Source organism: Curcuma longa, chromosome 11 (genome assembly GCF_044706935.1).
Source record: "Curcuma longa cultivar G26 ecotype Majalengka, Jawa Barat chromosome 11, ITB_CL_G26_1.1, whole genome shotgun sequence".
In the NCBI taxonomy this organism is placed as follows: domain Eukaryota; kingdom Viridiplantae; phylum Streptophyta; class Magnoliopsida; order Zingiberales; family Zingiberaceae; genus Curcuma; species Curcuma longa.
This window is the reverse complement of record NC_133871.1, coordinates 21,617,529-21,641,978: the sequence shown is the minus strand read 5'-3', so window position 1 is coordinate 21,641,978 and position 24,450 is coordinate 21,617,529. Positions and strand designations below refer to the sequence as shown.

The window sequence follows — 24,450 nt, the reverse complement described above, 5'->3', positions numbered from 1 at the left end:
TTGGAGGATGAAGAATGGCATGTTAATGGTTGTGATTTCCCTAAGCTCTCTGCCAGTTCATGTGAGACAATACAACTTTCTATTTTAATGTTATTGGATCAACATCCTGTTGTGTTTAAGATTTTTTTTTTTTCATTTATTCTCATTTTTCCTCTCTCCCCATATGAAACATTTGGTGACATACAGGATTTATATCCAACCAAATTTCACTAATTGGCATAGGTAGAATCTCACCTTTAACAGCATTAGAATAAGGCATAAGGAAACAAATGGCTATTTAAATTTGATAATGAATTCACCAAATGGAATACTGAAAACAGATCTTTCAGTCCTGATGAGTATGTAGTAATACTGTAATGCACTAAGAATCCTAATGAGTATGTATAATGTGTAAAAGTGTATACTCACAGCTATCAACCGGCACCTCATGGCGACATCCCTCACTGTCTTCTCCGGCAGCTTAGCTGCTATCTTGATATACTTCATTATATTGGTTGGTTCAGTAGCAAGTCTGGGCATTTGTCATAAACCAATAGTGTCAAGCAAAAGAGAACCAAGGCCGGGTAGTGGGGATAAAAGTCAGACAAATTCTCTTAATACTTTATGTTCTAGAACAGAAAAGTTGAAACTAGGCAATTGAGTGCAACACCTTCATAACTTAAATTCTTCAAATAGATAATCCATTCCCACAATCTAGTTCAATTAAAGTTTTCCCATACTTCACTACATTGATCTTATAACACAGTTGAGCTTTCAAGGAGCAGAGAATCAATATCAAAATCAACTTTATGAGGCCTTCCCTCAACACATATAATTCCTCCAGAGACCAACTGGCAGTTGCTGCTGGACTGAGCTTTAGAGGGGGCACTGGATCAAGAATGATGTTCCTTGAAAGATTACCAGGCAGTGATAAGACAGAAGAAGTGTAAGTTTGTGTGACAGGGTTGTCTGGCAAGATCATCCCTCCCATGTTGCTAACACCATCTGAAGCATACATTCCCTCGGATATCAACCCTGCCGCATTGCTCATTGCTGCTGGTTGAAAAGGAACTACGTTTTGATTGCTAAAAGATGGAGGAAAGGCTCCTCCATAATGAAAACTCAAATTCTGATCAGCCGACATTCTCATCCCACGAGTAGCTTATTTGCTGAAAGAAATCAGAGTCCGAGTGCGATTTGAAGAGCCAGAACTTTTCGAGAACTTTCAGAAGTGAAGCTCTGGATTCTGGACAGTTTAAGCTACATCAGTATCGACCTCAACAATAACCAAAGTAACATCTAAAATTACAGTTTCCTACCCTAACAATGGCAGTACAGAGTCACATCTGAACCTGAAACCGATGATTCCAGAACTACTTTTTTCGGAACAAAACCTTCGGCTTGTGCAACCAAGAATCAAGTACGAAACAAAGATCAGATTTTTGACTAGAAAGAGAACCGCGAGAATTACCTAATTCTTCCCAATAATACGTTTTGTTTTTGTGTAAAAAAGTTTAACCGGAATCCAGCAAGGTTTCGATTTTCGAAGGAATGGAACCCCAAACACAGGGCAGACACATACCACTCCTTACTTCGATCTCAGTGCAAGTCCCGACGCAGCCATTCTATCGAATGCATGAAAGTTGCCACTCCGTGCTGAACCCTTGGCCGCCCTCACAACTCCACACCTCTCCAGCCCTCCTCCCTCGTTCCTTTCCGTCCAAACAACTCCTACTTTTGTTCTTTTCCCTTTATCTTTTTTGTGCTTTGAGGTAGATTAGTTTGAATACGTCTCTCTCTGCTTTTGGTTATTCTTGTCTTCTGCTTCAGCTTTTACTGCCACTGTGTTCGCCTTTCTTTTTCATTCCGTAACCACAACAGCAAAGTTACTTCAGTGCTCATTCCCCAAGCCGAATTCTTCACTCTTTTCTCGTTCTGACATTCTCACCATCTTTCATCTGTCGGCGACACTGTTCGACACGGTTACTTTACGGTGAAATGGATGGTTTACATTGAAGCATTTGATAATGGAAAAGATTGCACTACTGTGCTGTTAATGAATCCATGAACGTGATGCCGATTTGGCATGCTTCAATAATAATGCACTCACTCATTGAACTACTTTCATCAAGAAAAGCAGAACAACTCGTTTCTTTTTCCAATTAATCAATCTATAAAAGATGGGCAAAGATCATTTCAGAAAGCTATACTTGTGAATAAATTAGACTAATCATACTGCATTTATTGCTCTCACCACCATCGTGCTTTCAATCTGTGCAGGAAGGAATTATTATAGAGGACGTGACGTAATAAACCTCTAAAAAAGACGTACAAAAGTGGATCAGTTACATGAGAGGGCAGGCGGGTCAGGTGGCATCTGGAGTTCCAATAGGCGTAGACGCAAACCACGAGTCTGCTGGAGATTGGTGGATGGCGGCGGCAAGTGCCGAAGAGCACGTGGATTTTGGTGGGAGGATACGCGGAGAGCAATGCGCAGCCACGAGGACGATGAGAACGGCTGCATGCGATGCATGGGCTGCTGAAGGGGTTGACTAGTGCGCAATCTACCAGAAGAGGACCCCATGCCATTCCACTTGCTCCAGGGAGTGAGTCTCTCTGTTGCAGAGCACAATCTATGATTGAATGGCTCATCGAATAGCAGTGATTTAGTGCACTTCATGAATATAATTATTTGTATGTATGAAGAAAGGATATGCATTGTTATGGGCGTGAGAAATGGGTCTCGGTGGCGAGACTTGTGAATCGGAGTCCTGCCGCTATCGAGTTCGATACCCTGTCAGATTCGGTTTGACTCAGAGATATCGACCAGGCCGAATCTCCTCTTTTAGGCTGACTCCTCGGGGAGATCGAGTCTTACTCCCGAATCTTAAGCCCAAGTCGAATCCTTGCGAGCACTTGAGTTGAGTTAATCTATTCAAATCGGGGACCGAGTCGAATCTCCTCACAGATCGAGTCCGAGTCCTCCAAGATAAGGATTCCTGCCGAGCTCGAAACCGCGGTGAATCTGCTTACAAGCCGAGGCCGGGCCTTTAAAGATACGGATTCCTAAGCCCGATCCGAATCTCCTCATCGATCGAGCTTAGGATCAAGTCGAATCCTCCTTTAGACCGACTCCTGAATCGAGTTAAGTCCTCCTTCGGACCGACCCCCGAATCAGGTCGAGTCCTCCTTCGGACCGACTCCCGAATCAAGTCGAGTCCTCCTTCGGACCGACTCCCGAATCGGGTCGCCTCCGTTCCGAGGACCTTTGACTCTCGTTGCCCTGTTCCATATATTATAGACCACTCTTCCCATCATCTGATTATGGAGTATGCCCCTCTGACACCCCTGCAACTAATCATAGTAATGCTCTGACAGACATATGTGAAATGACCCTTCAAGACACAGGCTCTAAATATCTCATTCCTTCTGACAAAGCCCTACCGATGATGGGACATCCACCTTACTTACGATGTGACATGATGCCTACTACAATATATAAGGTCAGTCCTTCTGTAGAGGGAGGTATGCAATCTCACAATCTCTACTCTCTATTCTCTTTCTGTCTTCACGCACTGAGTTAAGCATCGGAGTGGTTGTGCGAGGACACCCCCTAGTTTTCCTTCTCACGACGGCTGTGCCTGTAGGTTCTCCTAGCTTCGCCATTCGTTCCTCATAGGACTTCACCCGACTTTGGAGCTGAGAGGGCGGTGGCGCATCCAGAAGTAGATATCAACAGGAACATGCATAATAATCATATGGATGATCAGCTAATGACTAACTACTGAACTACCTGATTCTATCGCTGTCCCACAGTTATGAGTGTGAACTTTTTGATTTGAGAAGGATCGATCAATTGTTATATTCACCAAGTACAAACTTGAATAACAAACAAAGTAATCATTACAAACAAATATAAAAATATCATTTGTCTCTATACATCTTTAAGCACAGCGAAAACACTCAGCATATTGAAGATAAACAGCTAGTAAATGCAAATGTTTACCTTGGGTGATGTTGAGACCACATGATCTCCTCCTCTAAGCTATAACTTCTAGAAGTTCCTTGATTCATTGGATATGTCAACTCTGATGAGGAAGGATAATTAGTTGTGACACTTATCAAGTCTCCACTTATTTCATTTTTTTCTACAATACTTGGTTTTATTTTTTTCATTCTAGTTTTTCTCATGCATTGTAATTTATACTCAACTTCTTTCATTGTAGGTCTTTTGGCACTTTCCAAACTCAAACACATTTCTATCAGGTGGAATAAATTCAACAAGCTCTTGCTTCGTTGCTTCTTTCATGACTCGAGCCTCTACGAGATCGAATGCTCGATTCTCTTTTGTTGCTTCAAGAAAATGCATAGCTAGATTTTGTTGCACTCCTATTCTTGTTCCACGGGTGGGTTTCTTTCCTGTTAAGAGCTCTAGAAGAATAACACCGAAGCTATAAACATCACTCTTCTCTGTGAACAAACCAGTTTGATAATACTCTGGATCTAAATACCCGAATGTACCTTGGACAGCAGTAAATATATGAGTTTCATTGAGAGGGTTAAATCGTGAAGCTCCAAAATCGGATACTTTTGCTCTTAAAGTTTCATCCAAAAGAATATTTGATGACTTAATATCTCTATGAAAAATAGATATTGAAGCAGCAGAATGCAAATAAGCAATAGCTCCAGCAGATTCAACAAGGATCCTTAGACGATCATCCCATGAGAGTTTAGATTGAACCGGTCCGTGGAGATGGTCTAACAAGGATCCATTCGTGATAAATTCATAAACCAATAAAGGGACTTCAGATTCTAGGCAGCATCCAAACAATCTAACTACATTTCTATGATTAATTTGTGATAGAACTGCAACCTCATTTATGAATTGGTCTATTTCCGACTTCTCCACAATTTTTGACTTTTTGATGGCAACCACTCGTAGATCAGATAAAATTCCTTTGTAAACTATTCCGTGTCCTCCGCTACCGAGCACTCGACTTTCGTCAAAATTGTTGGTTGCCTTCTCTATCTCTTCCAATGAAAATATCTTTGTTCTCTCTGAAAAATATTCACTGGAAGAAAGTAGTTGCTGCAACAACAAACCATGATTTTGGTTAAAATTTATTTCTCTTATTTTGTTCTGTTTCCTGATCTTCCATTTCCTAAACAGGATGACTGACAGTATGCTTGACAATAGGAGGCCAATGCCAATGCTCGCACCAAGGATGGCACCTGCACAACACACATACAAACAAAGACTTAGATTGAAGATTAACATATATATTTTGTTGTATTCTTTTTTTTCATGAATTTCATAACTGATTTGGTTTCAAGGATTTACGTACCTAACATGAGATCAGTTCGATTTTTGTTAGGGATGCATGCATGTGTAGGATCACCAGAGGTTCCTGGGGGACAAGTGCAAGTGAAACTGCCTTCTGTATTTGTACAAACTCCATTGCAAATATATTGTTGCCGAAAATTGCACTCGTTGATATCTAGAATTAATATATATAATCCCCAAATTAAGCTCGCATGATCACTCAATTTGCATGCGAAATTAAAGAGTTTTGAGTACGTACCTTGGCATCCATTGTTAATGTAAGGATTTCCCTGGTAACCCTGCAAGCATTTGCATCGATAGCCTTGTGCCTGACCAGTGCTTGTGGTGTTTACGTCTACGCATGAGCTGCGATTGTCGGCGCAGGCGAAGGTCGTCATGTTCTTCCTACCATCCTCGCAAGATTGGTAGGACACTGCCCAACTGTAATGTGTCTCCTCTCTGAGGAAAGTCAAAGGCGTGGCTTTGTCAGAGAAGTAGGAGAAATAACCAGGCCAATAGAGATCCAACAGTCCGTTCTCTATAGAAATGTCGGTCACCACGTAGGTTTGGTATAGGAGAGTCGATGCGCCGGAAGTCTCATTGCATGTCAGAGCAAATGCTTCGTCTCGGTAACAACCTTCCTTCAGCCCGAACGGGTAAAGAACAGTTACATTCCCACATTCCAGTGGGCAATCGTTCGCCGGAATGAATGTAGAATTTGTGTCTGACGACACATGCCACCAAACAGTTGAGCTTTGAGAATGGTTTAGAATCTGTAAGAGAAAAGCAAGATCAAATACATACCTTGGCAGCCGTCTGGTAGGTATGGATTGCCTTCGTAACTCAAAGAACACCAACAAAAATATCCAATAGGATACCAGGAATCTCCAGTGTAAGCATCGTAGCAATCACTGTTGCGACTACGACAAGCGTAAGTGGTGGAATTCTGTCTCGCCTCTTCGCACGTAGAATGGTCGTCCATGTACCAAGCGAGGGAGGCCTTTAGGCCTGTCCTATCCCCGCTCGTAGTGAACCTCTCGTAGGCCTCATCGCTGGGGTAATCATAATCATACATGACGGCGGCGACGCTCGAAGGAGGTTCTGTTTCGTTGTTCAGTCGAGTTAGCTGAACAGCCAACGGAGTTTGTAGGTCGGAGTCCAGATCGTTTAGGAATATCTCGCAGTATCCAGTATCATTCATGGCATCGTTAGAGCATGACGCAACTGAGCAAGAACGGATGGAAATGTTGCGAATGGAGTCCACTAGATTGACAGTAGCACTGCAACCGGCTGCGTACAAACTGTTGTTCATCAAATCCTCCAGATACCCGAATTCACCGACATAATTCCTCTTCTTCAAGTTGAAGGAGAAAGGCCAGTTCCGGAGATTGATGATCGAGGAGGTGATGGGGGAATTGGCGTCCACAGCCATCGTCAGAGTGACTGGTGAGTCGATGTGCACCAGGCCACGCTCCATGTCAAAACCAGCGACCACGAACGTTCCATCGCCCAAGAGGAGCTGAGGCGAAGCAGTACCAGTTGGTGCTGCAGGTCAAGTTAAAGCCAGCTCGGAAGCAGCCATCTTCGATGCCGAAAGGGTACTGGATGCTGATGTTGCCACAGAGTTTGGAGCAGTTGGAAGGCAGAGCAAAGTCTGTGCTTCTTGTGGAAGAGATCAATATCGATGTCATCATGATCAAGATTACCAGAACCTCCATGAATCCCATGCCTCTTCTTCCTTGATTAATGCTAGCTCAACATGCAAGAACAAATCAAATCAATTCTCTGAAAATCAAAATACTAAAGAAATCTACGAGTTGAATGATTAACCAAGTAGAATTAATCCCATGAAATTTCACCGACGGAAAAGAAGAAATTCCAGGAGCTCTACAAATCGATTGATAAATTTTGGTTTAGTTAACTTATGAAGGAGGGGAAACGACCTACTCACCTTTCCTTAACTTGTATCTCTGTATCAGCGTTAGCAGCTAATTGCTCTTGACCAGAGGAGAGAGAAATTGTTTCTATAGAAACAAAGAAGTATGGCTTCCAATGGCCAATTCCGATTAGAACAATTGAATAAATAAATCAATATTCCTTTTTTTTGTTCTTATACAATAATATAATTATCGTTGGTTTGAATGATCTAACCGGGGATATTTGCTACTAATTACTTAGTTGACTTGAGTTGTGCATGTTTTTCTTTCTAGTGTTCCCACATGCATTAATTTGAATGTTGATGTTTCAACTATACATAATATGATAGTATCATTTATTCCCAGAGATTGCATTGTCTTTTTCTTTCCAATTTCTTATGAGACATTCGTTCCAAGAAAATTGATGGAAAATGAAAGAGAACCTTTCCCATTTGCTTTTCAGTTTTCAAAAAGTATTTTTGACTTTTGAGTGTCCGATGGCCTTGTTTTCGATTTTGTTTTTATTTATCGGAATTTTTTATTTTATAATTCAATTTAGTTGGTGTCAACAGTAGGTAACGGTGATATTGCAATTATAGAACACTAAAATTGGATCGATCGTTTCCGCTCTTAATCCGCGTGCATTCCGATGTAATCTCTCTTTTATCATCCCGTCGATCGTGGGTTCGCTCCTCGATCTCCCCTTCTTCCACATTTCTCGGTGGACATCAGTTGATTCGTTGATCTAGGGTTTCCCTTGCACATTGCGTAGTTCCACATAGGATGCCCGTCTGCGGGATTTCTGCGAGTTCTTGAGTTCGAAGGCTCCCAATTCGGGGAAAGTTGCGTTGTGATCTGCGGGTGGAGAATCAAGGAGAAGCGGATCGAAAGATTTTGACGGAGAGAAGCCGGATGGGTTGTCATCTGTTTGCGGATGGTTCCTTGAATGGCCACGGCGTCGGTATTGCGATGATCTCTTCGCCGTTGCATCCATCTTCGTCTCCGTCCTCTCCGAGCTGCATCCACCATCGCGTCTCCAAGATGGATACTCTTGTTGGTCTTGCTATCAAGTACGGCGTCGAGGTAATTAATGTTATTCGTGTTGAGCCAATGAGGAAATGATGAGATACAGATGGCACCTTTCAGATGTTTTATATTGTTATTCATCATCAAGAACAAGTTAATCGATGAACAGTTGAACCAACATTGTTCATTTCATTAAAAAGCATAGAATCTGGCTACTCATTGATTTGTTATAAATCAGAATAGTTAAAAGTGTGATTTATCTTTGTTTTGCTTCCTCTTGTAGGATTAAATTATGTTATCAAAAGAATTACCTTTTTCCATTTCTCTAGTCTGATATGTGATGCTCTGTGAATATTAATACTTAGGTTTCAGACATCAAGCGAATAAATGGACTTGTAACAGACCTTCAGATGTTTGCTCATAAGTCATTACAGATCCCACAGCCAGGGAGGCATCCACCATCACTTCTATCTAATGGTTCAACAGAGAATGGGTAATTCTCTTCTTTATCAATTTGAAACAAATAATTATTTACAGTGGCTATAAAAAAAACTTCTTTTGGAGATGTCTAATATATGGTGTAAGGATACTTCGTAGAAAGTCTAAAAAAAAATTGGCAATAGAAAGTTTCTTTTGAAAGCTAAATTGTGATTTATCTTAATTCCATCATTACCATTTCCATTAGCAGACTGTTTTGCATTCCAAGTCTCTCCTACTTGTTTTATGATATATAATCAAGTTGTCCAAATGAGGAGTTGTCTCCTTGTTATCTTTAAATCAGAGATGTCATCTTAGGATGATGATAATTGGCAACTCTTTTTTTGCAATCAAAATTTTCAAAACCTTAGCAGCATAGGCTTATTACAAATTACTAAATGGTGAATGTGTTGGCCCAGCATTGGAGAAATTTAGTAGCACCTGATTTTGACTTGATTTATATACACAATATAGATGGTTCAGGTTGTTCGGTGACATCAGTCCAAGTAGTAATCTAATGGAACTCTGGTGTGATGATTGTAATCTTCTTTGTCTAGAGTACAAAAAATTGCATGTTAAAACAACTCGTCTATCACAGGTTGCAAGTATAATTTCTTGATACTTCTGCTATGTTGATCCAGTCTTTTCACTTTTCTTACTTTGATAAGTGCAGAGACAATTGCATACCCCATCATCCTCAGAATGATGTGTTAGAACTGCTCGAGTCTTTCAATTCAAAAGCTCCTCCGTGCACTGTTTCTCCAGCCATGAGCAGATTGCAAGGATATTATGGTCTCACTCCCATTAAAAGAAGACCTGAATTTGAAGATATCTCAACAGAAGGACCACCAACCCCGAGTCAGCATCCAAGCAAGCACAGGAAATCTAGAAGTCTTATGAATTTATTCTCAGAAGGTGCAGAAAATAGTGAGGCTGAGAGATCTTTTAGGCGTCGAAAAGTGTGATCCCAATTTTCCAAGCATCCTCGAAAGGAGAAGGAAATGTTGGAGCCCCAGAGAGGCTAGGAAAAGGTATAGCACCAAGGCCAAAGGCAGGAAACATTGACATGGCCCGTTCAAGTGTCGTCATTCTTGGCAGTGACAGTGCCAAAACTGAACAACATTTGTCTTTCAGGAAATCATCCAGCACATCATGCTTGCTCTTGGAGGATTTTGATAACAGTTCTTCGATGTGGCCAGCGAGCAGCTGGATTTTGAAAACAGATATCCTTGTTAAGCCGATAATTGATGGGTTCCCCAAATCTATAATCGTGAGGAGGAACAAGGCTGCTCTGGATTAGGCACCCCCCCCCCCCCCCCCCCCCCCCCCCCCCCCCCCCCCCCCCCTAAGTAATTGTTATATCAGCAAACCTGATATATACAAGTACGCACGTATTCTTATGGGTATCGACAGCATGGTCTTTATTTTTCTCTCCTCTCTTTTCCCCCCTTAGATTATGTAGGAAATCTTTTATGTTTATGAATCTGTCGATTAACATCGATTAAGAAAAAAAAACTCCTTGTAGTGTAGAGGGTTTCTATGAGAATCCCAATAAATGGTAATATATTTTATGAGGAAGAATCGTATTTGATATATTTTTTTCTATATTGTGCATCATTAAACATAGCTTTGACCTGACGAAGCTGAAGGAGAGGATCTGCACCTAAATTGGTTGACCAGGCTTTATCCCAATAAGTAAGTTGGTCATCCTCCATTGAATTAATGGCGATCGCTCGCTGTCCGTGTCGTGGTTTCCAACCCGACCAAGCACCCATGCGGGCCCCACATCGCCGCCACGTCCGAGTACTGGAAGCTGGTGGTTGGCTGCCGACTGCCATCCGAAGATGACAAATATAAAGTTGAGGCGCGCCGGCGACGCTAGCTGTCGTGTGAGGCCGCGAGCAAAAGCGTCTAAGCATGCACATATATGACAGTCATATAATTATTATAAATTATTAAATTTATAATATTCAAAAATAATTAATTCAATAGTTATAATAACTTCAGGATTACATATAACAAAAAAGAAAATCATCAATATAACTTAATCAAGTGTTTTTTTTGGTAGACCTATTAATTTTTAAAAGTTTATAAACTATTTTCTTTTTCAAAACTTAGTCTCTTGCATTAATCAACATCGAATGGGAACACTTTAACCTCAAATTTCAAAAGGTTGTTAATATATTCTTTTGGCATTCAAAATCACTTTACATCAACATTAGAATTAATGGAATCGTTTTATTAATATATATCCACTGAATTGGTATTCAAAATCACTTTATCCAACCACTACAATTAGAAGCAGATGTGAATTAGATGAGAGTTCATTGAAGTTTTCTATAAATTTTGATATGGTATTTTTTTTTAAATCTATTATATTTTTTTTATTTATGGGTTTCACTTTGGATCAACACTATAAATATACATGAGTTTTAGGAGGGTGATGAGGTTGGTGGCTAGCTCATCAAGCAGGGGTCTTCCTCATGGCGTCTCTCCAACGTTTCTTCTTCCGCTCCTCGCTTATTATCATGGCGGCAGCGGCGGCAGCAGGCAGCTGTTTAGCTTCAAGGGCGGCGGCGACCAGGCGCAGTGTGTTGGGCAATGGCCTCGCCAAAACTCCTCCAATGGGGTATAATTCATTTTCATGATCGGATGAGGATGAATCATTTTTCAGTTAATTTCTCAGCTGATGCATGCATGCAATCGATTCTTTCGATTGCAATGAATCAGGTGGAACAGTTGGAACCATTTCCACTGCAACATCACTGAGGAGGTCATCAGAGAAACTGGTATCCATTTCTCGATCTCTTAATCAGTGCTGCCCGTGAATGATACGGACACAAACCATCAACTTTTTTTTTTCCTGAGTCAAAAATTGAGCTCATTTTTTCTTGTCTGTGACTGCCTACCAGATCCTAAATAATACGTTTAATATATATTAATTACTGACTCGCATCGAGTCTAGATGAAGAATATTACTTACACAATATTATAGGTGAGATTTTGACAAAGTATGACATGCATCTTTTGTTGGAATTTTGTATGCAGCTGATGCCTTGGAGCATACAGGCCTTGCCAAGTTGGGTTATCAGTATGTTAATATAGGTGTCTTCCTTTCGCTTAAAACCTTTTACATATGTATAGATTTCGTTTTTATTATGGTTTTATTGTATAAATATTTAGTTAACAAATTCTTCTTTCAGATGATTGCTGGGGAGAGTACAACAGAGACTCTCAGGTAAGAACTAAGACTATTAATTGTTGGCAAAAATGAAAAAGTAATAGGTAGATAAATTTGTGTACTCTCCCATGTTTTGACTTACTAAAGAATTAACAAACCTTGTGATTTGCATGGCTCAGCTATTTCTGGCTTGTTCTGATAAATTTCTTGCAGTTTCATCAACTACCTCATGCATCATATTGGAGAAAAGATAGTCTGATAGCTGGTGTTGATCCAACTACCATTATGAACTTAATTCATTTTGAATTTAACAGGGAAATTTAGTTGCAAGGAAGTCGACTTTTCCCTCTGGCATGAAGTCTCTTGCAGATTACGTGCATGGGAAAGGGCTGAAGTTTGGAATCTACAGTGATGCAGGGTATAATTTCTCATATGTCTTGGTCTTGCTATGCTAAGTCATTCATACGGATTATGATCTCATCACTTTTGTTAAAAATACTGAGATCATGAGATCATATCTGACAGCTGATAGTAAATTTCAGGTCAAAAACATGCAGCAACACAATGCCTGGTTCTCTTGGCTTCGAGGAACAAGATGCAAAGACCTTTGCCTCTTGGGTAATGCCATTGTTCTTAGAATGTTCACCAATATTTTCTTACCTTTTGCTAATATTTATCATGGTTTACAATCTCAGGGCATTGATTACTTGAAGTATGACAACTGTAACAATCCTGGTACCAGTCCAAAAGAAAGGTAGAGCTTTATGAACTCGTGCTAAATGTCACAAAAGGAATTTGGTTTCCTTGGCAATTTAAGAGACTTCCATCAATTTAGCTTGTGAACAACATCTGATTTGCTGTCATGGACTCAAAGGTATCCAAAAATGGGAGCTGCTCTTTTGAACAGTGGAAGGAGCATTGTCTTCTCTCTGTGTGAATGGTAAATCTGCCAAACCGCTCAGTTTTCTTAAACACATGCATTCATGAATCATGAGTAAGAATTGTGTTTCTTGGGTAAAACTATATTCACAGGGGTGTCGAGGACCCAGCAACATGGGCTGGAAGCATAGGCCACAGTTGGAGGACAACAGGGGATATCTTTGATAGTTGGGACAGGTTGTAGTTCCTACCCAAATGAGTGAGTTGATTGCACTTCTCCAATATCACACAGTAGCTGATGTTTCATATCGTAATAGCATGACATCGATTGCCGATCAGAACGACAAATGGGCATCTTTTGCAGGGCCTGATGGCTGGAATGGTACTCCATTAGATTGGCACAGCTAAATCTACTTGCTAATTTCTTGTTTAGTTGTTCACTACAAGTTATCATGCAGATCCTGACATGCTTGAAGTAGGGAATGGGGGAATGACAAGGGAAGAGTATGTATCCCATTTTAGTATATGGGCCCTGATGAAGGTATTCCTATTCCAGTAAAAATAACACAATGATAGATAGATAGATGAGCTTATAGTTCCATCGGAATTCAGTCTTAAATTGCTGCCTTTTAGGCTCCTTTGTTGATCGGATGCGATGTGAGATCAATAACTGAAGATACACTTGAGATATTGAGCAACTCGGAAGTCATAGCTGTTAATCAAGGTAAGATCATGATTCATTGTTCAACTTTTTAGGATCACAAGTTGATTCTCTCAACAGATTCACTTGGAGTTCAAGGGAGGAAGGTGACTTCTAATGATAGTTTACAGGTCTAGAACTCCTTTCTCAATAAATGAAAGCTAAGTAGTGAGGATAAAGTAACTAATTTAACTGTCTCTGCCTGAAGGTTTGGGCAGGTCCCCTGAGCGGTGGGAGAGTGGCTGTGGTCCTGTGGAACCGAGGAGATTCACAAGCAATGATGACAGCCAATTGGTCTGATTTAGGACTTTCGAGTTCGATTCGAACGAATGTCCGCGATCTTTGGGCAGTAAGTCCTCACTCACTAGATCTTTCTTCTTTCCATCAAAAAGCCACAACATTCTCAGTTCTTACTTGATATGTTTGTAGCATTGTGATATTGGAGTAGCTCAAGGACAGCTCAATGCCACTGTGGATTCTCATGCCTGCAAGATGTTTGTTCTCACACCGCAGTAGAACGTCCTGCTCTGCTCTTCTAGTTTAGATAAGAAACAAAAGGCAGCCATTGTTGTCATACAGAATAAGTCATTTATGAGACTGAAAAATAGTGAAAACTCTCAAACTAATAAAAAGTAAACAATTTCACTTTTTTTTCAATTTTAACCTAAATCGTTTTGATTGAAATTGAGCATCCTTTTAATTTTTTTTTAATATAAGACGTTTTTTAAATAGTTCAAAAGATGAACTTTTTAATTTAACCTTACAACATCACAATGAGGACCTTTACCTGCACTACAACTGCACTTCAACAGCAGGAAAGAACAAGTTCTAGCATGCTAAGGTCACATAGTTGCAGTAGGAGCAGCGGTAGCCGAGAGTCCACTGGTCTGGGTACGGTTAGCCTTGCCACCGCTCTTGTTCTCGCTTAATTCCGGTGGAGGATGGCTGTTGCCGCTGCCGTTGATAGTTGCCCTCGGTCGTCGTCCCTGAATCCCTGAATGATGTTGTTGCGGGCTCAACGAGGACATTTTGGCTTCTTGCTCCGCCTCCTCATCGTCGTTTGACCTCCATCTACGTGCGGAGTCCACCGAATCCGTCTCCCACCCGGAGGGAGCCGCGGTCCAGGGGTGGCCGACGAAGCTGTTGCTGCCCGCAGATTCTTGGGGCTCCAACTCAGCCCTGGATTGCCTCACGGTGACGTACCTGTGAATGCTCGGCTCCATGAGATCATCCTTCACAACTATCTCAGTCTCCACGAATGATCCTCTTCTGTCACCCCATTCGTCGAACATGTTGCCGGCGTTAGTGGACTGGCCTCCTGTGGAGTTTAGATCGGCCACGGCTTCGAGGATGGAACAGGCTTTGGACAAGCATGCTGGGAGGGAGAAAGCCGCGTTGTGGATGCCCTCCGGAAGCGAAGAAGAGTAGGAATTGCGACTCGGTATTTGGTCGAGGTCTCTGGAAGGTGTCCTCCGGGAAGACCTGGTCGCTGAAATCGTCTTCCGGTGGTGGTTTTCCACCTCGAGGTTTGTTGACGCAGCTGTAACCTTAGACGATGTCTTTTCCGCTAGTTCAGATTCCATATTGTTGCTTTGTATTTCTTGAGTTGCTTCAGTTCTTTGCAAGGATTTGGTTATTTGAGCACTTCTTTCACTGGATTTCTGCAGGGAATCAAGGCAAGATTGCGATTTACCGAAACCCTACCGAAAGATGAAGCAAATGTTGTTGAATTTTTTTTTCTCACCTTGTGGTCGATGCTCAGGTTTTGGCCTGTTTTGAGTGAATTTTCATCGATCTCTGCCATCGGATTCCGCCGGAAAGGCGATCTCTCTGTCTTCCTCGACGAGCTCCGGCTGAGACACTGCACCTGATTACTAGCGGCGTTCTCATTAGACAGCATCCAGGAAGCACTCGCCGGAGACCTCGACCGAGGCGAGGTGCCGCCTCTCTTGTGGGAGGAGCAAGGTGAGGCTCCCCTACCCTTCTCCCTTGCCGGAACGGCGACCATCTTGGTCGGCTGCTTGGACTTGTCGCAACTATTCGCTCCCGACAGAGCTTCCGAACGCCTCCCCGGAGACCGGCTCACCCTACGCCCTCCGCCGCCGCTCCGCTCCCTGCTCCCGGACCGCTCCCGGCTAGGCGCTCGCCGGCGCGGGGAGGGCCTCGAAGCCGCCTTCTCCTCGCCGTCCTCCTCGTCCCCCTTCCTCTCGTTGTCAAAGTCATAGCTGCGCTTGGACCCCGAGTGCTTCCGATGCCCGAGTCCTCCCTCGTTAGAGGCGTTCCCGGAGGAGCTGCGGCTCAGCCGGCCGCACTGGATCAGGATGGCGTCTACCTCCTCGTTGGTGCAGCTCGAGGCCCGTACCAAGGCAGAAGGCTTGATTTCCTCTACCACGGACACCGGAACCCCTCCCTCAACCTCAACCTCAACCTCGATTTCTTCGGCTTCATCCTTCACGGGCTTTACTCCTCTCTTCTTCCCCTCGTCTTCAAGAGCGACTAAACACTTGCTGTTCACAAACACCTGATGCTCCTCCGCGGCGGCTTCCACCGCCTTCTGAGGCGGCATCTCTGCTTTCTTGCCGTCTGCTTCGTCCTTCTCTTTCTCCTCCTTCCTCTTCTTGCTGAAACAGAGTCCCATTAGGTCGCAATGTGCAATGTAGAGAGAAGAAAGGGAGAGATCTGCCGCGGCTGGCCAGCGATTTGAAACAGTGGAGAGGAAGAAGAAGAAGAAGAGAAGGAGAAGAATTTATTGGGGAATACAAAATAGATAGTTTTTAAATTTGTCGCAGTGGGCGGGATGGAGATGAAGAGTCGTTGGTTGAAGTTACCGTTAGAGAAAAGGTTAGTATTTTTTTGAAGCAAGTTTGAATTGCAACGGCTATATGACCTGCAACCGGGCAGTTTGTCTCGTTTCTAGATGGGCCCCAGTAAAGTATTCTGATGGGATATCAAACAGTGTGTTATAATTTTTTAAGACAAAAACTAAAAGAGTTTTTTTTTAAATTGAAGTAAATGATGATATATAGTTGAAATAAATAAAGACATTTAAACTAAATCGTACCTGCAAATTAATTGAGAACTATAAATAGAGGCACTTATTATATAATGTATGTATGACACCTTTTTTTTCCTGTAAAAATGTAAAATTCATAATTCCAACGATCTCACACCGTTAGTTTCACGATCAATTATAAAAAAATAAATCAAAAAATTACAATGGATCACGACACCTTTTCTTAATTAAGACTTAGCAGCTGCATAATTGATGATTTACAGTTTGCGTCAAATTGACTGAATCATATACGAAAATTTTAATATTTTTTTGAATAATAAAATAAAATTGGCACGGGGAAAGTTTTTTTTTCCTATCGTCTTTGTCTTTCGGAATCTATAAGGCTTATAGGATGTAAATTCGAATGAATCAAATAGATTCAGATCAAATCGAAATAAAAATATTATGAAATAATATAAAAATCTTAAACTCACCAATAGATAAAACTACCATCTTGATTACGAATCTATTATTTTATTGTTTTTTTGATAATTTTTATATTTTTATCTTATTAATTTATCATTATTATATGAATTTTATATACATAAAACATCTTAATTTTTAAAATAAAATTTAATTTAATCTTCAAAAAAATTTTAAATCATAAATTCAATCTTAATTTGATATTTTTCATATTAGATCTAACGGATTAGATTCAATTTTTAACACCCCTAAGCTTTATTCATTTGTTGCTTATTTGTATATTTAATTAAGAAAGAATGAGAAAATTTTTTTTAATACGCTCACGGAGACATATGTCAGAGTAATAGAGAATCTATTGAATTTAAAATATATAAAAATTTAAATTCAATCTTTTTTGACTGATAATCTTAAATCGTAAGACTTAACTCGTTAAATCGAGCTATTGGAATGAGATGTTGGATCCGAATGCTTTATCGAGCTTGAGTGAGACTGAGCTACTGGATTTTCTGAATTTGAATGGGATGTCGTTGGATCCAAGCGATCCGAATGCTTTCTCGAGCTTGAGTAAGAAGCCTCATTGGCTAAAAAGAGATGTCGAAACGTATGTTTGATATTGTTTTCGTAAAATAAATTTGTTCCCTCCAACATATCATGATCACCATCAAACACAGAGTATAGGTGTTTAAATATTAATTGATTCATTTTGATAAATTTTATCTTGATTGATTTGATATTCGACATGTAAAGTATACAAGTCAATTTAATTCAATAAAATACAAATTTTAAATTAGTCTCCCCCCTACATTAACTTATGATACATTATAAATCAATCATAATATTTCAAAACTTCCAATGTAAAATTTACAAGGGAATTCTTTTCATTCACTTTTTTTTTTTATTTTCATTCAAAATTTTAATATTATTTTTCTTTAGAAGATGCTTTTCTACGTTACTCTATAATTTTCACAAAATAAATGTTTATTACTTTATGTGTCCATTATTTGTAGCAACAGGAAGTGTCAAGGATTTAGGATCTACGTCGTTGGAGTGAAGTCGATATCGAAGAGCTCTTAGGATGGAGTCGATATTGACGAGCGTTTGGGTGAGCGTTATCACCCGCGGCAACGAGTGACCGGGCCAGGTCAGAGGACATCCCGCTCTTCGGGATCCGGAAGAGGATAAAGAAAATCGAGGAGGAGGCGGAGGAAATCGTGCAGGAAGGGGAGAAGGCCGTGCAGAAGGGCATCGTGGCGGCGGAGAAGGAGATCCAGGCTGCGGAGGAGGGGATCGTGGCATCAGCGAGCCTCGGCCTCGCCGGGGATCTTCTACAGGCCGGCGCGGTCGCTGGAGCTGAGGCCGTGGGGGTGCTTGTCTCCGTCTCCATCGTCAACGGCATTCTTGCGCCGGAGAGATAGAAACCCTAATCGATTTCACGTTTGCCTTTCAAGGCATCGGGCGTGGATGAAGTGCCGAAACTACTATGCTTATTGCTTCATTCGACCGATTCCCTAAAATTACGCTTAATTGTGTTTTCCAATTTTTTTTTTTGCAGCAAAAAATTGTGTTTATATTTAAATAACAAATTTGATTTTTATATTTCTTCTAATGTAATTACAGGTTTTTATTTTTCGATTAGAATTTGAATTTTATTTAAAAAGCTATGTAGAATCTGGATTATAGCAAGAGCAAAAAAAAAAAGTTTGAAAGATTATATCTCTTTTTAAAATATTAACTGTAATTTTTTGATTTATTAAAGATGGTTGTGGAATCTTTTACTGAAGGTGCGAGGTGCTTTTTCTATAAAAAAAATTATTTTATAATTAAAAATTAAGAAAATCAATTTGATTTTTCCCCATTTGTTAACGATTTAAGTAGATTCGGCATTCGCCAGTGTGAACTGTGGACAGTCGTGCAGATAAGAGTGGTGACGCCTGTTATGATAAATATAACGGGAACTTTATGTCATGTTTTATTTAATTGTTCCCCCGAGATCATTATAACGGTTGTACTGCTTTTATGCCGCAAGAATCTTAAAATCGAGCCACAGGCTTCAACTTCATTACTATTTCCGATCGGTTTGGGGTTTGGGTCCGCAGGAGAGAGAGAGAGGATGGGTGGCGGCGGAGGCGGCGTGGTTAAGGACGTTGGTTCAAAGGCGGAGCTCGATGAAGCGCTCCGCGGGGCGTCGGAGGTGGTCGTCCACTTCTGGGCGTTTTGGTGCGAGGCTTCGAAGCAGATGGATCAAGTATTCGGCCATCTCGCCACGGACTTCCCTCACGCGCTCTTCCTTAGGGTCGGTAGCCTGCTTTTCTACCATTTTCTCTTTCGGTTTTATGTGAAAGGATATTTCTTTGATCTGATCCAACTTAGGGTTTGATAGGAGCCTGCGTAACCGTGAGATAGGAAGTAAGAGAAAAGGGAAAAGAAAAAAAGATTATCATTTTGAGGGACCTCCAACATCCAAAGGCTTTTAATTTATTCAAACAACTTGAGTCTTTTAGTATCTAATTAGTTTCGATGAGAATGCATACTTGTTTTATTTATTTTGTTTCATTTGTTTTGGTATGTTTTTTTCTTGTTCGCATGCATCACAATGTTTGCCTTGGAACTTTGTGTTTGCATTTTTTCCATTGTTATTTGATCTTATAAGCTAGTATCCTTTTAGGTTGAAGCTGAAGAGCACCCAGATATTTCTGAGACTTATGCAGTTTCAGCTGTTCCTTATTTCGTATTCTGCAAGGTTAGTTCTTTCCCAGCTATTTCTTGTTTTGAAGGTGCACAAAGATGGATGATTTCTACATTGTGACCTTGTCTACTGTAAAGATATTTTGATGGTACCTTAATTTGAAATAAGTTTCCTGTAGTAGGGGTTAGTTGGATAAGAGTTTGCATACTGTTGGAAAGATTATAACAAGATTTTTAGTCAGATCTAACCTGTAAAAGTATTGTACTGGAAGGCACTAGTCTGACAATAATGTTCAGATTGTTATTTCATTTAATTGTTACTTCATATTCAAAAGTATCATGGCAAAGATATTTTTGTCAAACAGGTAATTGGTTAGGGCTATGATTAAATTCTTGGTGAAAATACTGAACATTATTGTGCAGTAGAAATAATTCTGGCATTGAGTTAACTTTTTATAATTTACTCTAAAAGGCTGGAAGGCTGTAATATTCGGTAGATTGCAGTAAGTTTTCTTCACTAGTTTTTTTTACATTTTAGAGTTAATGAGGAATTTAATTACTTATGTTATAGGCTTAAGGCCACATGAGGTATTTACTGATTGGGTGTCTGATTGTCCCTGAGTCCCATATATATGTAGTGTAGAATTAGGTTATCTTCTTCAATTGTTTTAGGAGTCAGAACTTTGATATGAGGACACAACCTCCCATTTCTTCATTCATCTTACCGCTTTCTCCTGTCTATTTCCTCCTCTCTTCTGGTTGAGAATTTAAAAAGTTGATTGAGGCATACTGCTGCATTTGACGGCTCCCCTCCCATCTCTTGTAATTAATTCCATGCCCCTAAGCTTCTGCTCAAACATCAATTTTTTCATGATTCACTTATCTTCTATACATTGTGTAATATGTTGTTAGTTAGTTTGTTTCGTCCAACATGTACTTCCTGTCAGTGTAATGGTTAAATTTTGTTCACTCTTAGTTTCTCCTGACACCATCTTTATCTCTCTGTGTAAAATTATCAAAAACTTAATCTTCTCCTGACATTTTTCCCATCTTAGACTCTCAGTGTAGACTTGGACACTCACTCCGTCAGTTGCAACTTCAAAAGATTGATTAGTGTTTGTTTCTCTTCTAGTTTCATCTCTTCATCAAGTAGAATTAGAGAGCATTACATACCAGAGGTAAAAACCAGATCTTTCAAAAGTAATATCAAATTTCATCAGTATCCCTTCCTATCTACCTTCTCAGATACTGGAAACCTACCTTTCTATCTATTTTCTCTACGGCCCTTTGCATTTTGTCTATTCATAATCACTAACTTTAGAATCCTACAATTTCTTTGATTTGAGGTTAAGAAAGAAGATTTTACTCATTTAAAAATCAGTTCATATTTCTATTTTGAAGATCATCTTCAATTTCACATTCAAAGTCTCTTTTTAAGATCATCATCAATTTCAGTCCAACTATCAAATCTTTTGAAGATAATTCAACACGATCACTAATATTTTAATCCTTTTGACATTTTCGTTGAGTGTCTTTATATTTTTATTAATCTGTGGTCATTTCTGTTTCATGTAACAAGTGGACATAGAAAATACTTAAACTCCATTTTGTGGGGGTATTGTGCTATAGGTGCAATCTCACATAAGGCATTAAGTGCTTGGTGTTAGTTTGAGATATTTGTTTGGTTTACAAACTAATCATGCCATAAAATTCGAGTGGAAGATTTGATTGATTAGGACAAAAATTTATTCTTTAGCTTCCATTTTCCGGATATTAATATTTAGTTTTATTTCATTTCGTCAGGATGGTAAAAGTATTGATACACTTGAGGGGGCAAACCCAACTGTTTTAGCTAACAAGGTTGCAAAACTTGTTGGACCTGCTAGCTCTGTAGAAACTGCTTCACCTGCAAGTCTAGGAATTGCTGCTGGCCCTGCAGTTCTGGAAGTTGTGAGAGACATGGCAACACAAAGTGTCTCTTCCAAAAGTGAAGAAATGAACTCTGACCTCAGTGATGAACTGAGAAAGCATCTACAGCAGCTTGTCGACTCATACCCTGTTTTCTTATTCATGAAAGGAAGTCCAGAGCAACCTAAGTGTGGATTCAGTCGAAAGGTGGTTAATATATTGAAGAATGAGGGAGTTGAATTCGGAAGCTTTGACATTCTTTTGGACAATGAGGTACGTGAAGGAATGAAGAAGTTTTCCAATTGGCCTACTTTCCCTCAGCTCTTTTGCAAGAGTGATCTTCTTGGCGGGTGTGATATTGTAGTTTCCATGCATGAAAGTGGTGAATTGAAAGATGTGTTCAAGGACCATGGAATTCCTATCATTTCAAACGAAACCAAAATTGCAAAAAATCCAGAAAGTCCTATACTAGAAAAAAGTGGTGACATTTCTGAATCCACAGGCCTTAGTGCCGAAGTTGCTTCTCGGCTTCAAACTCTTGTAAACTCAAGCCCTGTTATATTATTCATGAAAGGGAAACCAGAGGAACCAAAGTGTGGGTTCAGTCACAAGGTTGTCGAAATTCTTCAGCAAGAGAAGGTGGCTTTTGATAGCTTTGATATTTTATCTGACGATGAAGTGAGGCAGGGTCTTAAAGTTTCTCAATTGGTCAAGCTATCCACAACTATATATAGGAGGCGAACTGATTGGAGGATCCGATATTGTGTTGGAGATGCAAAAGAGTGGGGAGTTGAAGAGGGTTTTAGCTGAAAAAGGAGTGGTTCCAAAGGTTACCCTTGAGGATAGGCTGAAAAACACCATTACCTCGTCACCAGTGATGCTTTTCATGAAGGGAACGCCTGACGCACCGCGCTGTGGTTTCAGTTCAAAAGTTGTTAATGCCCTTCAGAAAGAAGGAATCAGTTTTGGGTCCTTTGATATCCTTTCTGATGAAGAAGTAAGACAGGGATTGAAGACCTATTCTAACTGGCCAACCTATCCTCAGCTTTACTACAAGGGTGAGTTGATTGGAGGATGTGATATTGTGATGGAATTGCAGAGCAGTGGGGAGCTCAAGTCGACTCTTTCAGAGTGATGTTAATGTTATGGTTGTAGTACCAGTTAATCATGTTTCCCTTTGTGGTCCTAAATCCGATCCACTTGATGTGTATCGTACCCTTGTGTTGTTTGTTACCCCCTTGATACCATATGCTGCCAGTTCATCTGCAATACCTTCAGTTTTCTTGATATTTTCCTCATGGATTTATGATTCTCCAATAGTTTAACCTTTTAAGTTAAAGAACTTTTTAGTTGAAACTGATGTACATCTATATACTAATAGTTTCGATTCTGTGTATCTTGCTTGACAAATCTTGTTTGGTGATGGGGTGCATCTGAGATTACGGGCTTCAAATGATTATTTGGCAATCAAGTATTTTAATGCCTAGATTAATATCCTCCATTGATTTGTTTGCCCGATTACAATTATCTGTAAGTTGTTTTTTTATGATTGATTATAGTTCTATTTAACGCCAGTTTAGCAAAGATGTTTGCGTCATCTGCTCGACTGTCTTTATCAGTTTTTTTATGGGTGCGCCATTGATTATAGGTACTGTTTTAACAAATGCCAGTTTAGCAAAGACTGTTTTTCGACAGCCACCTGGTCCATAAAACATCCTGTGGAAATATATGACAATGCAGTAGGGAAAAGATTAGCTAATGGGGACAGATAACACTTAAAACCAACAGGGTGTTGTTATCTGCAATAGTAGGGGGTAATAGGTCACTCTTTTTCCTTTCCTTTGTCTACTTTTGTCTGTAAAATCCACTATCCACCCTCCAAACACCAGTTTTATTAGTTGTAGGTTGCAAGTAGAGAGTGCAAACATGAAGCATTTGTTTCTGTTTCATCTTCAAAAGGTTATAGGTAACAAAATTCTCCCAGGCAGTTCAGTTGCTTTGGAACAAAGCACAAAATGTGCAATTTAGCTTAAAGAAACACAACATATAGACATACGATCCACCAAAAGATTAAAGATATTATGTTGGCAAAGGAGATTTCCACTGTCTACCAATGTTATTAGAATCAAACAACAGATAAGATAAGGTTGGAACCTGAAAGCGAAAAGTAAAATAAAAACTGCCAACCGTATAAAAACTGAGTGAATCCAGCAAGTTGAGTGATTCCTTTTCATTCTACAAAATTCTTGACCAACCTGGTAACAGTGATTGGACATATAAAACTTGGTCCGTTGACCGATTCGATCTCACAGGTCCATTTTTAAGAACATTGACGAGGAATAAAACGGGAAGAAAAAAGGCAGAAAAAGAGGAGGAAGGTGGACACATATTTCCCCACTTCTCTTAGAAGAGAGAAGATGGAGAATGTAATGATCGATCATTGATCAAGAGTGTTTCTTGAGCAGTCCACATTTGCTGAAGGAGTTTCTTTGTCTTTCCACCCATTTTGGGAGAGCTCTATGAAGAAAAATAGGATGATTCCACGTACTTTCTTCTCTGATCTGTTTCTTTTTCCTCTAGATAAGCAAGCTTTTTAACCAAGGACTAATCTTATGTAAAATGTGGAATCCGTCATCCTAGCAGTTCACACGGTCGAGCCCCACGACCATTTATGAGGAGGTAAATCAAAAAATTGCAGTTGGTCATGACGAAAGAGGGTATTGCTCAGCTTCACTCAAGATTCGAACCCTTACCCTCTTTTGCAAATCTGTTCCATCATAACTAACTTCAGCTATGTTCTGGAGACAACTAAGGACTAATCAAATAGGTAAGCAAACTTCACAATAATCCCACATCTCTTCGCTCATAGCTTTTATATTCTCAAAAGCTTGCACACCAAGT

At 40.2% G+C, this 24,450-nt stretch overlaps 5 protein-coding genes and 3 pseudogenes across 5 annotated transcripts; 5 read left to right on the top strand and 3 right to left on the bottom strand.

The window, feature by feature from the left end:
• Positions 1 to 325: 325 nt before the first annotated feature.
• On the bottom strand, positions 326 to 1,379 carry LOC141837337 (uncharacterized). The gene is made up of 4 exons (XM_074724758.1): positions 1,299 to 1,379; positions 786 to 1,225; positions 409 to 511; positions 326 to 331 (listed from the first exon to the last, which is right to left on the bottom strand). Exons 2-4 carry the CDS (start codon positions 1,127 to 1,129, stop codon positions 326 to 328), a joined length of 453 nt encoding a protein of 150 aa, XP_074580859.1. The 5' UTR covers positions 1,130 to 1,225; positions 1,299 to 1,379.
• Positions 1,380 to 4,044: 2,665 nt separating this feature from the next.
• Positions 4,045 to 7,289, bottom strand: LOC141839042 (wall-associated receptor kinase 2-like; annotated as a pseudogene).
• A 586-nt stretch (positions 7,290 to 7,875) lies between these two features.
• On the top strand, positions 7,876 to 10,025 carry LOC141839043 (uncharacterized). Its single transcript, XM_074726692.1, is given in 4 exon segments — positions 7,876 to 8,301; positions 8,610 to 8,737; positions 9,395 to 9,681; positions 9,684 to 10,025. Coding segments are annotated over 4 exon segments (924 nt in total). The 5' UTR covers positions 7,876 to 8,130; the 3' UTR covers positions 10,022 to 10,025.
• A 1,179-nt stretch (positions 10,026 to 11,204) lies between these two features.
• On the top strand, positions 11,205 to 14,105 carry LOC141838546 (alpha-galactosidase-like). Its single transcript, XM_074726051.1, has 15 exons — positions 11,205 to 11,350; positions 11,452 to 11,510; positions 11,770 to 11,826; positions 11,925 to 11,959; positions 12,217 to 12,320; positions 12,445 to 12,520; positions 12,598 to 12,656; positions 12,777 to 12,842; positions 12,935 to 13,018; positions 13,099 to 13,163; positions 13,240 to 13,322; positions 13,415 to 13,505; positions 13,563 to 13,612; positions 13,690 to 13,830; positions 13,911 to 14,105. The coding sequence occupies exons 1-15, from the start codon at positions 11,205 to 11,207 to the stop codon at positions 13,995 to 13,997; spliced, it is 1,203 nt and encodes a 400-aa protein (XP_074582152.1). The 3' UTR covers positions 13,998 to 14,105.
• A 197-nt stretch (positions 14,106 to 14,302) lies between these two features.
• Positions 14,303 to 16,225, bottom strand: LOC141838542 (uncharacterized protein At1g65710-like). The gene is made up of 2 exons (XM_074726048.1): positions 15,226 to 16,225; positions 14,303 to 15,142 (listed from the first exon to the last, which is right to left on the bottom strand). The coding sequence occupies exons 1-2, from the start codon at positions 16,117 to 16,119 to the stop codon at positions 14,324 to 14,326; spliced, it is 1,713 nt and encodes a 570-aa protein (XP_074582149.1). The 5' UTR covers positions 16,120 to 16,225; the 3' UTR covers positions 14,303 to 14,323.
• Positions 16,226 to 17,408: 1,183 nt separating this feature from the next.
• LOC141837336 (uncharacterized) lies at positions 17,409 to 18,371 on the top strand. Its single transcript, XM_074724757.1, has 2 exons — positions 17,409 to 17,557; positions 18,086 to 18,371. Exons 1-2 carry the CDS (start codon positions 17,409 to 17,411, stop codon positions 18,369 to 18,371), a joined length of 435 nt encoding a protein of 144 aa, XP_074580858.1.
• A 651-nt stretch (positions 18,372 to 19,022) lies between these two features.
• On the top strand, positions 19,023 to 22,845 carry LOC141838545 (monothiol glutaredoxin-S11-like; annotated as a pseudogene).
• Positions 22,846 to 23,966: 1,121 nt separating this feature from the next.
• Positions 23,967 to 24,450, top strand: part of LOC141837335 (uncharacterized) — a 2,569-nt pseudogene continuing 2,085 nt past the window's right edge.